The sequence below is a fragment of the Macrosteles quadrilineatus genome, unplaced genomic scaffold (genome assembly GCF_028750875.1).
Source record: "Macrosteles quadrilineatus isolate MER2022 unplaced genomic scaffold, UCM_ALF_1.0 Scaffold_1__1_contigs__length_201487025, whole genome shotgun sequence".
Classification (NCBI taxonomy): domain Eukaryota; kingdom Metazoa; phylum Arthropoda; class Insecta; order Hemiptera; family Cicadellidae; genus Macrosteles; species Macrosteles quadrilineatus.
In genome coordinates this window covers 132,333,434-132,352,032 of record NW_026542594.1, presented here as the reverse complement: position 1 = coordinate 132,352,032, position 18,599 = coordinate 132,333,434, and the positions used below count along the sequence as shown (strand labels likewise).

General features: G+C 34.4%; 1 protein-coding gene across 5 annotated transcripts in view; it reads left to right on the top strand.

Moving 5' to 3' along the window:
* LOC128985163 (regulator of G-protein signaling loco) overlaps positions 1-18,599 on the top strand; it is a 123,350-nt gene that overhangs the window by 43,884 nt on the left and 60,867 nt on the right. For all 5 annotated transcript variants that reach the window (XM_054404576.1, XM_054404569.1, XM_054404561.1 and 2 more), the window contains exons 3-5: positions 12,932-13,018; positions 16,862-17,083; positions 17,546-17,725. In XM_054404576.1, coding sequence (XP_054260551.1) covers positions 12,932-13,018; positions 16,862-17,083; positions 17,546-17,725 — 489 coding nt within the window. The remainder of the gene's footprint in view (positions 1-12,931; positions 13,019-16,861; positions 17,084-17,545; positions 17,726-18,599) is intronic.

Sequence of the window (18,599 nt, the reverse complement as noted above, 5' to 3'; positions counted from 1 at the left end):
GTGCAGCCTATAAATATCCACAATTCGTATAAAAGGGGGGACATAACCGTATCTATATCATTATTATGGATATTTTTAGGTTAATATAAATATAATATATGCTTAGAACATAATAAACTCTTTAATTATATATTAACCTCATACATGAGTCCAAAACGTTTAATTTGAGACATAAACAAGGCCTTTCGGACAATTACTTAAAAAAAGATACAGCAATAAATCTAAATTTCCAAGATGGCGGCCGTTTTTTTCAAGATGGCGGCCGTTCCCCAACTGGGATTTCTTGGGACTTTGTGTGGGCCACTCAGGACATTGTTTTGAACATTTCCACCAATTTTCAGTCTGTTATCAATTTTGTCCGGGTCATAACCTAATTGCACTGGACTATTCATTGTTATTCGCGTCTTCTGTTTGTTTCTGAAGAAAATAGAAGAAAAATTATCAGAAGATGAGTAAGTGGCTAAAATCAGCGAAATAGGATACAACTATTATAATAAAAATAATATCGCATTAAAACGCTCTATTACTTATTTTCTACGAATAAACACTTTGTTCAACAGACAATATAAAATTACCTAAACCATTACACATTCCTAAAAAATACCCAACAAAGTGTATTCGAATATATGACAAGGGGTACCGGAATATCAAACAAGATAAAATAACATTCTAAGCCTTAAGTCTACACAATTCTTAAAATTCAGTTTTAGCACTAATTACTTGTTTCACTAATAGAAACAGTGTAATTGTTTTATCAGGATCATAACATTTTTTTACTATCATGTTATAAACAGCACGATGCGGACATGCGCGGAACGATGTAATGTGATCGCCAAGTTTATAAAGCCTTAGGTACTTCCTGATAAGCAATAAACGTTGGTTTTATCGAGAATTTTGAGGCTAATTATTGAAGTAGAACTATTAATGAATATTTTTCTCGCTCAAAGTTTGTTCCTATCCCAAAAATAAAAAAATCCCCGCTTAGTGACTTTTTGTAGCTCACAAGTTTGTACCTAATCCTTATAATTTTCCCCTTTAAAAAAAATATTATTTATCATAACTAAAATATTTTTTGGACCATCAGATTCTGTAGTTAATGCAGATTATAACTATATAAGTTTCATACGGACAATTTAATTGTGTACATTTAGGGAAGCATTTAAATGAGCGGTTTTTATATGTGCCGCGCGCTAGCTACACCCATGGAGGCAGCCCGGTGATGTCACAGCCACACGGCAGTGGGACCACTTTGCTAATCGACAATGTTAACAAAATGTTATCGCTATAAAAAAATACTGAAATTTGTAAACGTACTGGCGACAATGGGACAATGCAGACTACATTATCATTGACGAAGATCAACATGGACAACCTAATGCGGCTATAAATGGAAAATATTTGTAGAATACACTAAAAACCCAGATCAGCTTTTGAAAAATGATATAATATTTACAAGAAATGTTGATTATATGGAACTGTTAGGTACGTAATCTATATGAGTTGAGTCTTTTAAACTCATCGGAAATTATTACTTTTATTAGTTTTTAAATAAGAACTACTTTACTTATTTGCAATTGCTCGAATTCGAGCAACATGTACACTATTAACTAAATATAGCGGTTCAATTTATGCTAAATCCCTGGTTTTATTATTGTATACATAGCAGAGTTGACTGGTAAACCCGCCTGCAAACACCTTTAGAAAACTGTCCCAAGGTAATTTGAAGGTCTGGATGAATTAATCATACGTCTGTCAAGTGAATGTTGTAAAAACTCCTTAAGTTGGTCTAATCCATAACTATTGGAAGTAACTTTCACTCGGCCCAGTTATGCAGTGCTCGTTAAACCACAAACAAGGCTTTTATTCGTCGTAACGAATTGATTCAATGCTTCAAGGACGATTCGTATAGTTTACATCCTACCGCGAGTTCTAACTTCTATGCCTAGCCTACGTATAGTGATGTTTATGAATGACATAAAGATATCTTCCAGAGGAGCGAGCTGGTCTATTGTTTAGAGCAAGGGACTTCGGTTCCTGAAGTCCCGGGTTTAAATCCCGCCAAATTATCAATGGATTTTATCTAAGTGATAAAGCCGCAACCCCTAATTTGAAAAAAAATCCCAGGCATGTGCCTAGCGTCCTAGATCAAAAAAAGAAAAGAAAGATATCTTTTTACCCTAACAGACACAACTACTGTAAATCTATATATTAATTTGAAACTGTTTTTCTTTGTCATAGCTATTTTGAGAGAACGGCTGGGCGTAGAAACTCGGTAGGGGTGTCTAAAGAAAGATCTTGGTCTGTAGATGAGCCATCAAAAGAGAAACGTGGTAAATTCCCTAGGGGCTCTGCCCCAGTGGCCTTTAAAGTCCCATCCCATGTTATTCTTATGGAGGAAAACGGGGTTTTTGTCACAGCTAATTTGAGAGAGCGGCTGGGTGTAGAAACTTGGTAGGGGTGTCTAAAGAAAGGTATTGGTCTGTAGGTGAGCCCTCAAAAGAAAAACGATGTAAATTTCCTTGGGGCTCTGCCCCAGAGGCCTTTAAAGTTCACTCTGCAATTTTGTTTACATTTCAACCATATGGATAATTTTACACTACTTTTTATTATTTTAAATTGATTCTCCACTGCATGGCAAGTTTTTTATAGTTTCAACAAATTATGTTTCATCTATGGTTTTGGTGTGAAGTAGGTGAACTAATGTCAATTCAGGTATTTAGAAAAATGTGTACAGGGTTTTTACTTTGCTGTACACATGTAGCTAGGTCGAACAACGCATCTAAACCTCACTACATACAAAGCATTCGGAAACACAACAGTGTCATCACATCTCATCGCATTTGCATAATTTACCAAGGCTGGACTAGGTTATGGATTTGGTTCCGCAAATGTTCAAGATTTGTGATCAAATTTCCTACAATTATGGTTCATTCCATCCACGAAATACATGCACAGCTTTATGTTATCAATCTGGCCAAGGCGAAACTATCCCACAAGTTAATGAATTATCAAGTAAGAACAGGATGATTTAATACATGGGTCGATGTGGCAAGAGAGGAATTAAAATTGCTTAGATCGAAGTAAGAATCTTACTGCTTTCTAGAAAATCAGATATTTTTATCAAATAAAAAAAATGATTTAATATGCTGATAAAATTCTGTATTTTTATGACCAAAGATGAAGACTTACTTACTAATCCGGATACAATCTGAATGATTTCCCTAAAGCAGATTGAATTAGTTGTAGTAATAAATATTGACTCTTTCCGTAACATGATAGACTAATTATATGAACTCATTCTCCCATATAGTGAAAGTGGCTTTGACATGAAACAAACTCATGAACAAACAATTATAAGACTCCTAAAAAACCTTTTGGGCAACCTAAAGCCGATGAAAAGGTAGGAAATATTGTGTTAAACGAATTCATCAATCACGTTTTTAGGGAACACAATCGTCATATTTATTTTTATGCTTATCCTCCCTTCATTTAACTAAGATTTTAATGACTTCACTCTATCTATCGCAGTTAGCTGAATTTACATAAAACCTCAAGATTAACCGTCGATTTCGACGGGGTTCTACTAGTTGTGTGTGAACCAGCATAATCGGACTATGGGAACGGTGGTTTACGGTGGGGAGGCGGTTGTATGGGGTGAATTTAATAATCACAACATTTAATAATTTCTCTCCAAACCATTTTTTAGAGCTTAAAAAAATAAATAATTTTGTATAATGAAGCGTTTTTTTTATGCCCAATGGTTACGGAGATAATAAAAAAAATGTAAATTCAAAATTTCCACGTTATTCTTATGGAGAATAATTAAACTGTTGTACTTTGCTTGATTATGAATATATTTTAATCAAATTTGGCAATTTTGTTCATTTCATACTAAGCTATCAACATTTCAATAGAAAAAAACACCTCAATATCTGCCCCGTAGCAGCAAAACTAAGTACTCACTAAAATTAAATATTATTTTAAATCTTACTAATATTATAAATGTGAAAGTTTGTGTGTTTGTTTGTTTGTGTGTTTGAAGTTCAATCACGCATTAACTACTGGACGGATTGGGCTGAAATTTGACATGATGATACTCACATTCCCGATTAACATATAGGCATATTCTTATCTCAGAAATCCTTTCGGGCTCCGCCCCAGTGGCTCTGTAGTTCCCCATGTTAACCTTATGAGTTTTCATATTTAAAGGGAATTAAAGTATTTTGTCAGCTGTTTCAACTAAAAAAGTTGGTTCTAAAATATGCAAAAGTATTAAAAAGTTATTAGATGTACCAACAGAGTGTAGCACTATTATTTCTTTCTTTGCATTTATGAAAACAGCTAATTTGAACTAAGCAGCAGCAAAAAGCTGTGATACGAAATGAGAACTGTCTAAGTAGGATTGTTTACAGTTGTTTATGTTTTTAATTTCATGAACAATTTGTGATATTTTGCGAATTTTTAATAAATAATATTTCTTTATTGTTTAGGTGAAGTGGTAGAACATTATGGCTATGGTAGATGTGTAATAGTATAGTATACCGTTAATTTAAAGAAGCAAATTTTATCAACCTGTGTCCGCCCCATTGAAAATGCAAATCTTGAGTATAACTGCAATAAGCATTTTATACTTATATACCAGCCCCGTACCAAGGACGGGTACTCTGCTACGGTAGTAGTAAATAAATCTGAAAATTTTTAGGGAATATTATAATATAAATCCAGCCGGGTAAATGGAAATTCGCTTAGTCTGCAGGTTTGCTGCGGTGGTGGTATTTAATTAGAATCATCGATGGAGAACAGTGTTAGATCACACATCACTCTCGCATAGACCGCACCACCGCAAGGGATTAGGACATACCCTGATCCCACGTCGTTGATCCTTTTACTTTACTTATCCTTATCATATTAGAATTGCATTATGGTTTGTTAGTAATGTATAAACTACTAGCATAGACAATAGACCATGGTGGTCTATTGTCTGTGCTACTAGCGATTAGAATACTATACTCAGTACTTTAAAATTGTTTTGTAAAACAAACCTTGGTGATTAGTAATCGCCCATTCATCAAGTATTAATTATTATTCTTGCCCTTTCTATACATGACTTCAAAAATCATTTAGTACGAAGTTTGAGTAAACTTTCTTTACAATTTACAAATGACGGGGTCTGGCCGTTACGAAGTCCAGTTAATTGAGGAAGCATCACGATTGTAATGTGGGGGGGGGGGTGGACATCGTAGTCTCCGTTATCATGATTGTAATGTGGGGGGGAGGGTGGACATCGTAGTCTCCGTTATCATGATTGTAATGTGGGGGGGGGGTGGACATCGTAGTCTCCGTTATCATGATTGTAATGTGGGGGGGGGGGGGTGGACATCGTAGTCTCCATTATCATGATTGTAATGTGGGGAGGTGGACATCGTAGTCTCCGTTATTATGTTTGACCTCTGGTTCACATAACTTTAGCCAGAACCATAATGATAAAAATTATGATAAGTATAATTCTAGTCCATTAGGTTTATCCCTCAAGATACATGTACAATGTCCACTGATGATTAAGTAGGCCTAGTGTGACTTATACCAAAACTACGTTTTCTAACTAGGTGAGCAACTGTTACATCATTGTCGCATTAATGTAAATAATTGATATAGTTATTACACTGTGTCTACGTAGACATAATTCCTGCATCGTTTGCCATGTTTGTTTATCGACTAAATCTGCTCGTAGTTTTGAGACCAGTTATAGACCCATTTATAGACTATGAACACTGGTAACTTGCTGCACGGTATGTGTCAGATACTGCATATACAAAAAGGGTGCATATTAACTTTTTAATGGGTGGAAAACCCAAACTCTGCGTAACCACATAAACTCTGCGCGGCGGCCGAGGCTCGGACTCCCGTCTAGTGGGCCTTCTCCTGCCGATGGTTATACAGGGTGTCCCGGAACTCTCTACCAAAATTTTTGAGCATTGTTCCTGAGTTAGAAACATATGTAAATACCATATTTAAATTGTCCGAAAGTCCTTATTTACTTAGACAGCCGCCATTTTGTTTTTTTTCACTTATTTTTTTTTTTTTTCAAAGAATGGTTTAACATACGAAATTGAAACTTTGCACACACATTTATGACAACCAAACAAAGCTACAAAAAAATTATGAAGATTTTCCAAATTCATAAAACAAAATGGCGGCCATTTAAAATTTTTGTAAAATCAGCGCTTTTTGGGTTATTTAATAAACAAAATTTTAAATGGCCGCCATTTTGTTTTATGAATTTGGAAAATCTTCATAATTTTTTTGAAGCTTTGTTTGGTTGTCATAAATGTTTTTGCAAAGTTTCAATTTCGTATGTTAAACCATTCTTTAGAAAAAAATTAATAAGTGAAAAAAACAAAATGGCGGCTGTTTAAGTAAATAAGGACTTTCGGACAATTTAAATATGGTATTTACATATGTTTCTAACTCAGAAACAATGCTCTAAAATTTTGGTAGAGAGTTCCGGGACACCCTGTATGTGGATCCTATACTGAAGTTTATGAAAATCTCCAGAAGGACACAACAGAGGAAGTGTTTTTCATTTTCCACTAGCTGTAACCCGCGGGCTTTGCCCCGTTTAACTTCTTAATTTTCAAGATTATCTCGTTCGCATGGCTCAATCACGTCCTGGTTGATGTTTGTTCGCTACGCTCACTCACCTTTAGGTTGGAGCTCGTTCGCTACGCTCACTCACCTTTAGGTTGGAGCTTGTTCGCTACGCTCACTCACCTTTAGTTTGAGCTCGTTCGCTGCGCTCACTTGCCTTCAGGTTAGCTCGTTCGCTACGCTAACTCGCCTCCAGGTTGAAGTTCGTTCGCTACGCTCACTCACCTTTTGGTTGCAAATTAGCTGTTGTCATAAATGTAAAAGAAATAATAGTGCTGCACCCTGTTAGTAATTTTTGTAACTTTAATGCTATTGAACATCACAGAACAGAACCAACTTGTTTAATTGAAACAGCTGTTAAGATTCAATAATTTCATTTCTCATAAGGTTAACATGGGAAACTCCAGAGCCACTGGGGCGGAGCCCGAAAGGATTTTTGAAATAAGAATATGCCTATATGTTAATCGGGAATGTGAGCTATCATCATGCCAAATTTCAGCCCAATCCGACCAGTATTTTTCGCGTTCACTTGTCACAAACATACATCCATACATCCATACATCCATACATCTAAACTTTCTCATTTATAATATTAGTAGGATTAGTAGGATTAATAAAAAAACTACGGCAGAAAAGCTAAAATGTCGGCATAGTAATTTGCTTAATTTAATGTTTACCTAACCATTGAATTTTGAATAAAGTATTGGAATTATCGCAATAGTTGACTGACACTTTAATTTAGACAATTTATTAAAGAATACAACTACAGTATTTACAAATTATCGTAATCCAATGAACCATATCGTATATAGGCGAAATTTAGTAAAACCTTGCAATTCCTGACTTTGAGGGGATGTGGTGGAGAAGCAGCGGAAGATTTTAGGGGACTTTTGGGTACATATTCATGTGTGTGTAGGCCATCTAGTGGTATATACGTTTGCTGATCACTTATTTGTTCCGACACAAAACCCTTATTGACTTGGCTACTTTTCAGTGAGTTGAACTCGGCACGACATACACACGCCGCGCCCAGCGTCGTAGTCGGCGTTGCTAATTAATTGACATTTAGTGATCCTGGTACAGTTGTGAAGTGCGTATTCTTATTGTTGCACGGCCAAGAGGGAGTTCTGGGCGCTGCGGCGCGGCGCGGCGCTCTCACTGGCGCGGGAAAGTGAAAGAGAAAACATTCGCAACATCTGCACCATCACACAGTAGTACAGTCACTAGTCGTCGTTTTGTGTTGTGTTGTGTTGTGATGTGGGTGTGATACAGTACTGTACTCTAACTGCAGAACATGTCACTCGCCAGTGATAAATAACTTAAATTTAAATTAATTTAAATAGTCTTAGTCTCAACATTATATTTTGTTACCAAACTTATAATGCTCGATTAAAACATAGAGTCTAGAAAATTATAGTTTTATTTTATTTATTTAATGCAGAAAATTTTTATAGTTTGTGCATTTCTTCATTCAATGTAGGTAGGCCTAATGATGTGGAGTTTAAAAGGATATTCTAAAACAGTCAACAGATAATTAATGTTTTTTAAGGTTGTGTAATTGTTTAGTGCTGTTTGAGTGTCAGATAGTGTGTTATAAATAATAACAAGCAACCGAGAATATTTTTGAGCTAAGACAAAACAAAAGTGTAACAATATGATCTCGTAAATCATTATAAATCCCTCCTTGTCAAGCCCAATGATTTTACATTTGATAAATGAATTAGACATTTTCCTTACATAGTGAATAATAGTGTCAGTGTGTATGCAGTGACATTGTGACATGAAATGGATACCATCAGACTGAGGCAGGACTTGCTGTCTCTGCTCATATGGAGAGTCAGGAACGAGTTTGGAATTTATGTTAGTTGAATCTAATCAAATAATAAATTTACTTTTATAATAATATTACAAATTACTAAAGTATTTGAGCTGAAGTTTTGGACTCTGGGTGTCCTGAAAATATGTATATTTCAGAAAGGACTCCTGGCTAAAAAACTATTTTTTAATGTGTTAGTCACTATTGCCCTTGCCCCCAAAAACCATAATGTGGGGGGGTCACCAAAAATGTTTAAATGTAAACCCCTATTGAGGGCAAGTGTGACAAAAAAGTTAAACTTTAAACTCTTTAGTGCGTGTGTTCACTATGTTTTAAAATAATAAAAGTTTTTAATACAACCAATGGTGGTCAATTTTAAATTACATGATTATAAGTAATACTAAAAGGTCAGTCGTTTTGGACAGGAGCAAGTTATCGACCTCGGGCTTGCGCTGTTGTGTTTACTGAATGATACTACCTTTAAAACGATAGGTTGTACTCGATAGGAGTTTACATTCACAAATTTGGGGCAACCCCCCCCCCCCAAATTGGTTATTGGGGGCAGAGGCAATAGTTACTAACACATATAAAAATAGATTTTCTTTAGTCAGGAATAGTGTCTGAAATACTATTATCATAGCTCATTTCGTTTATGAGTTATTAAACTGGTTCGGGACTTTTGGGACAGTCTGTAATTAGTGTATGGTAAATTATAGCTTGTGATTTTATCACAGTATTTAGAATTTTGACCAGTGAATACTATCTATGAGAGACGTAGTACCATTGACTGTATTACATGATGCTATCTCAATTATTATGTAAACCATCATACATACAGTACATTAGTCTTAGTCTTGGTTGCCAAGTTGATTAAATTTTAAGGTTGCTGGTTCAATTCTAAGCTACAGTGATTTTGGATTAATACTGTTCTAAATACTGTGGCCTTTTGTAATTGGGCTACTGGTGCCCTAACCAAAGGTCGACGTTTGATAGTGAAATAACCATGCTTTCGACCGGTCTCTTACATAAAACACACAAGCATTTAATTATCTAAATCTAAATAAACAAAAATATATTGCAAATTACTGTAAGTATTGATAACAGGTAATGTGAAAGATGCATGCATCTTTCACTGGTCAAAATTCTAAATACTGTGATAAAATCACTAGCTATAATTTACCATACACTTAATAATATGTTTTACTAGCTGACCCGGCGAACTTCGTATCGCCTAAGTTATAGGTTTCCCCTAAGACAGACCGATGGAAAGAAAGTACCGTTACGTTTAATTTTCAAGATGATCTCGTTCGCATCGCTCAATCACGTCCTGGTTGAAGTTCGTTCGCTACGCTCACTCACCTTTGGGTTGGAGCTCGTTCGCTGCGCTCACTTGCCTTTAGGTTGGAGCTCGTTCGCTACGCTAACTCGCCTCCAGGTTAGCTCGTTCGCTACGCTCACTCGCCTCCAGGTTGAAGTTTGTTCGCTACGCTCACTCACCTTTTGGTTGCAAATTAGCTGTTGTCATAAATGTAAAAGAAATAATAGTGCTGCACCCTGTTGGTAATCCTTGTAACTTTAATGCTATTGAACATCATAGAACAGAACCAACTTGTTTAATTGAAACAGCTGTTAAGATTCATTAATTCCATTTCTCATAAGGTTAACATGGGAAACTCCAGAGCCACTGGCCCTTTTAAGAATTTCGAAACGGGAAATAGTTTACGTCCGATTCGCATACCTACAGAATTTACACACCAAATTTCATTACGATCGGTGAAGTCGTTCCGGAGGAGTTTGCAGACAAACACTGTGACACGAGAATTTTATATATTAGATATATCTATATAAATAAAATTTGAGTTTTGTCTGTATATTGCTCAGAATCATAAATTTGTATGTTATTTTTACGTTTCATACATTAAACAAGCCGAAACAAGTCTCGTCTAAATTTCTGTCTGTCTTTCTGTAACACTCAAGATGGCATTTTACGCAATCTTCTCCAGGAAATCGAGAGTACCTATCAAGATCCAAGTCATTTTAATGTATTCACTGGATTGGCGAGAGTGTCTTTAGCCATTAAAATATGGCCTCACTACTTAGTAAATAAAATTACGGACGTTCAAAAATACAGTTTTGTGCGATTTTTGTCAAGTTTTTGTCCAATTTTTTTCACATAATGATCTATGAAATAACGAACAGCTGTTTGGATCAAGATTATTTTTTCTAGCTGTCACTGATATGTTTACAAATGTTGTTTACAAATACCGCAACCATTTCCGATCACGTTTTGAAGGTAAATCCCATCCAAGTGACATTAAAAACGTTGTCTTACATAACGGATTTAATTAATCGCAAGTGGAATAATATAGTGTAACCGTAAATTAAATAATTAATAACTAGGCATCATCCAGGTCAGGAACCAGAAAGAAGACTTTGAATCAGTGTTGTATAGGGCTGGGAAACTTGAATTTATTAATTGTCGTCGCCAATAGCTTACTAACAAGGATTCCACTCATTGACGGCGCTTCAATGGCGGTTGTGTAAGTGTAAAGTAAAAAATCACAACTGCAGTGGGTGATTGTAACAGAGGTTTACGGTTTATGGATTATGCTAAACTTGCTTTTCCGATGTGTCACTTTCTGTTCCTACTCACCGTATGATGCAATCGCCGGACCATACAGCCAATAGGCCCATAGCCCATCTCTTGGGTACTTACGCCTACCCAATTATTCATAACCTTTTCGACGACGATCCTTGATACCGGTAATTTTCCCTAGAATACACGGCCTCCCTACTTAAGAAATAAAATTACAAACGTCCAAAAACCCAGTGTTGTGTCATTTTTGTCACATTTCATTCTAATGTTTAAAGATATACGAATCATTGTTTAGAGAATAGGCCTACGTAATCTATTAAATAACAAACAGTTGTTTGTATGAGGTTGTTTTTTTTTTTCAAACTGACACCAATAACCTTTTACGAGAAAATCCTAAACCAAGTAATCAATAACTTTGGGACTTGATCAACGCATTTAATTTGTCGGACGTAATTCTTAACTGTAAACGTTGGTTTTTAGTACTGGTTCCTTTCCTTAGAACCGTTGGTAGCAGCAAGAATCATTTTTACGTACCAACACATCACTGTAATTTACAAATTAGTTATCGTTGGTGTTCACCTTATTTATACAGTCGTATTATAGCCGTACTCAGTTTAATTGATGTCTTAACTGTATAAGTTTTGCTTTTTCTGTCAATTCAAAATTTTAGTTTATGCTAAGAAAATGATAACTCATTTAAGTAAAACATTTGTTTAGCAAACCATCATGAATTGTTTATGATTTACGTTGTTTATGTATCAATAGTTTGTGGCTTATTTTGGTAATTTTTATTATAAAATACCAATCTAAATTGTCTATAGTACTTCATTTCACATAGTAAGACGCCATTTTGACAGTATTTCGGGTCATCTTCGGTCCAAGTAAATATAGATTGGTATGATAAAATTTGATGTCATTAATACAAATTTCAAATACTAATTTTATATGTACTTTGTTATGCTTAAAACGTAGCAAATTCCCTAATTAAGTTCTGTATTTTTGTGTGTATGTCTGTTGGTAACGCATTTATGTCCTTATTTCTCAGTGTCACGAAAAGGACAAGAGCACCTTGATAATTAAAATGTCAACCCGAATAAAGTGTTAAATGGTGAGGTTGAGGTAGTACTTTAAATAATTTGAACCATTGTGGGAAGTAACTTTCAACTATAGGCCTACCTTAGGACTATGCCTCATAGATCTAGGCCTATAAAGCATTTTTAGTTTAATCATTGGATTTAACATATGGACTAACACGATCCGGGTGACATTTAATTGCGAAGCATGTGTTTTGGCTTGAAACTGTCAGATACTGTATTTGCAAAGGTTTATATATAATAGTTTTGCCAGCTTATCTAAAAATATGCAAACCAACTGCTGTTCTTAATATAAGAAGATTTCAACTGACTACTTTAAGATCCCCGTGCGTAGAACGGGCACACAGCTAGTATATATAAATGTGTGTGTGTGTGTGTGTGTGTGTGTGTCATGATAACTCAAGCAGAAATCATTGGATAAAATCTGGTACAAACGTATAAACCTTTGTTTATTCAAACGAGTTTGCAAATCAACATGATCCAAAGCTATAAAAGCTTCACCAAAAAAACACACTTTATTACCTAATCAGAAAAGCTAAGTACTCATTAACGTGATGGTTTTTTTACTGTAATAGGGAATAAAACTGACAATTTTTTAGAAATAATTTGAGTGAAAATTTCACTAGGCAAATGGAATTTCTCTTAGTTTGCAAGTTTGCTGCGGCGGGGGTATTTAATTCCTCTATTTTCTTTTTTTTATCAAAACTGTTACTAACCTTATATTGATTGTCTTTGGCTTGTGTAGCTTTGTTCTGATCTACTTTTGACATGTTGCAGCATGAAGACCCAGAGGAAGGTGTGTCATGCTGGGCTTCATCTTTTGAAAAACTTCTCGAGGACCCAATTGGTCTGCAGACGTTTGCTGTAAGTATTTGGTTAGCCTATGTTCAACCTATGCATATCAATACTAGGAAGTGTGATGGAAACCAATTGATAGCCTATCTTCAACTAAACTTGTTCACAGTTTAATTTCTTTTAATATTTAAATGAAGAGACTAAACATCTAATTACATTCTTGGGGGAGGCAACTCCTAAGAATGGCTGTGGGTTTTTTTTTATTTTTAATGGTGATTTTCCTATAAAATAATGGAAAAATTGAACTTTTAAAAACATTTCTAGAATGATTTTTATAGAAACTAGCTGTTACCCACAGGCTTCACCCCAATTGACTTCATAAGCATTAATAAAACTATTAATTGGTTAAGTTAAGCTGGAATAAACAAAACAGAATACAGTAATATAAACAAATAATCACACCTGATTTTAATAAGGTCATAAATTGAAAGAATAACATACAGTACAAATAAATACAGTTGGATTTTTTAGCTAGAAGCGGTTAAGGAGTGGTGGATTATTTTTGAAGAAGAACCTTTTTGGCTGTAGTGCGATCATGTGTTCATACATGTCAAATTTTGAGGTTAAATCAAATCAAAACGAACAAACTGGCTTTATATTCTTGGGATTGACTGATTGACATTGACAATAGTTAAATACTTTAAACTCACTCTAGCCTACTTAAAGTTTTTGGCCATTTAGAGAATATTTACTTTGAAATAGAGACGTGATTTCTAATTCCAAATCAACTATTGAATAAGTTGTTATTTAGTATTGTATCCAAACTGTAAGTGATGGTTGCTTTGAAAATAATTAATTATAAGTATGAGCTAATATTAAAATATTGAATCTTCTTGAAAAATTAATGTCGATCATTATATTAATAGAATAATTTGGTTGCTGTGAATTGGATACACATAAAATAACTGTTGTGACATACATTAAAGATGATTTACATTTTGTTTAGAAATCATATAAATATATACCCGCTTTTTGGGTTTCAAGTTAGTGACTAACCAGAATTAAATACTCTTGATATGACTAGATAAACCTTTATAGACTAAGTTTTGACCCATTTAAATTATAATTAACAGCTAATTGTATTGCTGATAATTCATTAAAAGCAGATATAAGTTCACACGTACAAACAGGATAACGTTATACGATAGGCCAAGGAAGCAATATACGAGTTTGGTTTATAAAATGCAGTAGCATGAGTACTGAATGTTTTCTAATAAATTAGACAATGAAATATACTAAATTAATTCATTTTATCTTAAATGAGCATTATTTTGTAAGTAATACAACACGGCCCCTAAATGCCTAATTGACAACCTGCCAGTGTGTTTGTTTTGATTTAACCTCAAAATTTGACACGTAAGTACACATGATCGAAATTTTTTCCCTTTTTCTTTTGCCCTAGGACGCTAGGCACGAGCCTGGAATCGTTAGCGAATTTCCCATACAGGGAATAAGCTATTACCGTGGTACTCATGGCAAGATCTGGACCTGGGACCAATTTAATTTTTCGTTTTGAGGTCCCTAGAGGCCAAAAACACCACCCGTTCAAATTCATATATATATATTTATATATCTTGATGAAAATGCCAAATGACTTTTATATTCTTGAGGAGATCTTGATAGAGTTTATGATAAATGAAACATGAAACATTGCAAATTTTCGTTTAATACAAACGTTTTCAAGCAAAGAGAAATTAATGAAAAATTTAAAAATGAACAAAACAAATAAATATGAACTGTTTACAAATAGTTGAATTTTGAGAACATATAATTGAGTACAGATCAAAGAAAATAATAAAATCAGCCTAAAAGAAAATTTTATTTAGCTGAGTTGAATCAAATAAATAAAACAAATAATAAGTAAGCACTAACCTAAGCACCAATTTATTTTTGAATTTAAGATAGTGAAAAAGTGATTTAACTCAGCTGAATTTTAATTTTCTTTTAGGCTGATTTTATTATTTTCTTTGATCTGTACTCTATCATATGTTCTCAAAATGCAACTATTTGTAAACAGTTCATATTTATTTGTTTTGTTCATTTTTACATTTTTCATTAATTTCTCTTTGCTTGAAAACGTTTGTATTAAACAAAAATTTGCAATGTTTCATTTATCATAAACTCTATCAAGATCTCCTCAAGAATAAATATATATATATATATTTAAGTCCGTTAGCGCGATAACTCAAGCAAAAATGATCCGATTTTGATGAAATTTGGTACAAACATGTAAACCTACATTTATTCTAACAAGTTCGAGAATCAGCCTGATCAGACCATGGGAACGGGGGTTTATTAGTAAGGGGGCTTATAGGGGGTTCATGGGGTAAAAATTGGTTTTTCTAATTTTTGACCTTAAAAACATAAAAATTAGCAATTTATTTCCAAACCATTTTGTAGAGCTTAAAAAAAAAAACAAATAATTTAGTATATTATTATGCGCCTAATGGATACAGAAAAAATTCCAAAAAAAACTAAAATTCCCATGTTATTCTTATGAAGAATGAGTAAACTGTTGTTGTTTGCTTGTTTATGGGCATATTTTGATCACATTTGGGAAATACATTAATATCATACTAAACTATTATTAACATTTTACCAAAAAACTTTTTTGCCCTCCCTGTTGCAGCAAACCTAGAGTACTTGTTACACTAATGCTATTTAAATAGTGAATAAATGTCATATTTTTAAGGAGAGGGGTATTTTCTATCGTCATATTACGCCAATATTTCACATAGTAAATATTTCATTTCAACCCAGTCTGTAAATGTTTGTAGCACACATTTCCTTAAATTGCAACTAAAATATTAACGGCAATTAAATTATCCAGCATCCAGCTGATCATAATATAAACAAAGGCTGTATGTTCTTCATAATAATAACATGGGAACTTTACAAGCCACTGGGGCAGAGCCCAAAGGACTTTTCCAAAAATATTTGGTCAGTTTGCGAATCTACACACCTAGACGAACATGTTGGTATATAATATGTGGGGTTAAATCATAAAACAAAAAAGCCTTGTTGTTCACAAAGTTTCATGTAGGCCTAGCTTATAAATAATATGATAGATTTAGTATTTTAGTCCTTTAAATTCTGAAAAAATCACAACTCCCATTAATCCTGTAAAAATTATGGTTAAAAAATTATTGCAACTTATGTTATTTTCCCATGAAAAACCCATAACATAACAGAAAATTGGATTTACTAAAAAAAGCGGTTTGGTTAAAGTTTGTATGTTAAATCGTTAAATGGTCCTTATTATTCTAAACAAAATTGTGCAACCCCTTGCTGTAAAATTACGGTTCTAAAGTTATTGTAACTTATGTTATTTCCCATAAAAACCCCATAAAATCACAAAATATCGGATTGTTGGAAAAAAGCCGGTTTTGATTAAAATTTATGTGTTGTGGTCAGATAATTCTAAACAAAACAGTGAAACCCCCCATCGCTGTAAAAACTACGGTTGAAGAGCTATTGCAACTTATTTTCCCTATTAAATATCATAGTTACTCCCACCCATGGTTACCCATAAAGGTTGTTGACAAGCCAATGAGAAAAAGTATGTGTCAGATTGCTGATACTTTTTATTTATTTAAATCATAAATATTAGCCTATTTTCCTAAGCATTGCCAGCTTATCGACACTTATTATTTTTTTATTAAGTCATTAATAAAATGATCTAGTTTATAAAACGTCATATTACAAGATCGGCATAAAATTAGGTCACTGATATTTAGGGTCACTGAAAGGCTATTTAAAAAATGTATCTAACATCTGAAACTTGAACTTTTTATACCATTGAATTTACCTTTAAATAGTACAGTATTAACTTGGTAACAAATTTATGTTTAGGAGTTCTTGAAGAAGGAGTTTAGTCATGAGAACATATACTTCTGGGTGGCTTGTGAGAGGTATCGCTGGCTGGAGGATGTCAGTGCCAGGCAAGAGGCAGCTCATGAGATATTTGAGAAGCACCTGGCTGTAGGCGCGTCAGAGCCTGTCAATGTGGACTCTCAGGCGCGCCAGGTCTCGCAGGAGGAACTCAATGCTGCTGAGCCGTCACTCTTCTTACAGGTCAACTACTGTCCTATCTTGGCAAACACAAATGCATTTAAACTCTAAGACCTCCTTCTATTCCTCAATTACATTTAATGAACATCAGTCAAGGGTCATTTCAAAGGACAGGAAAACAACAACAACACCTCCTAACCATGCCAAACAGCTAAGACAAGAGCTGTCTTCATTATTATGAGCTGGTTGTGGTATTTGCACAGTTGTGTTATAGTTATCCATGAAAATAAATTTTTGGTTAGAAAAATACGTAAAATCTCCATTTAGAATGTGATTCACCCCTCCAAGACATAAATTTGTCATCAGTTTTAAATCATCAAGGTCGTTACATAATAACCATTTAAAATGTTGTACTTTTCACCGTAAATATTGTACAAGAAAAAAACAAATGCGGTTTGCCAATTGAGGTTATAAATTATCTCCAATAAAGAGTTGTCTCATACTTATGTATTTTCTATTACATAGGCTCAAAAACAAATATTCAACCTGATGAAGTTTGACAGCTACCCCAGATTCATTAAGTCTGAGCTGTACAAGGAGTGCCTACTGAGGGAGATCTCTGGTGAAGCTCTTCCTGTCAGAGGCAAACTGGACACTGCGCTGCAACTGCATCACAACACCTCTCTCATACAGGCTCACTCCAAGGTACAACCAACCTTTCTTATCATTTCTATGACAAATCGTTTCAAACAGATGTCAATACAAGTCAACAAAATAGCTGATATGCTGCAGCCTAAGAGATAAACCTAGGATTTATCCATAGGAGAATAAAGAGTTAACTCTTTGAGGTAGAATTTTTTTTCTTTTTTCGGCGAGTACAAGGTCGCCATTTGAGCAGTTGGGAACATGTCACGCGTCAACCTATACTCGCTATTCAACCGCAAAGATGAACTTTTTGTTTTTTTTAGTGAGTACAGGTCGTTATTTTTTTGCAGTCGGGGAAAATGGCGGGCGGCGATCTATACTCGCCATTCGACCGCATAGAAAGACAGATAGAAAAGAGTTAGTTATCCTCAGCTGTGAACTAAATAAATTTTGCAGCTACAAAAACCACTAAAAAGAGGTTGTCTAGACGAGTGTATGACGTCACCTGCCGACCCGGACGGTGCTGCTTTTAATGCATACAGCTGTCACCTGTCAAGTAGTTTATTATTGTTGTTTGTTTTTGGGTACGTTCATTGTGATTAAGACATTTTCAACAACAAGAATCAATTGTCAAAAATTCAAACATAGAAAATGAAAGTTGTAACCTAATAAAAATGTCAATGTATGAAGTGTGTTAATTAAGTTAATTATGATACCTCGACAATAAAGTAGCTTAACTCAGTGAACAGTTTAACTTTTTAAATAGAAAATTAAAGAATTGGTGTAAATACCTGCATTTATGCGATCAATGTCTTGCTAAATCGCAACCGCTTTTGACTCACATAAGAGTCATTGTCAGGCCACTACAGATGTCTTCTTGCTTCATTCGAAGGTTGCCAATTCATAATAAATAAATACATTTAACACGCACACA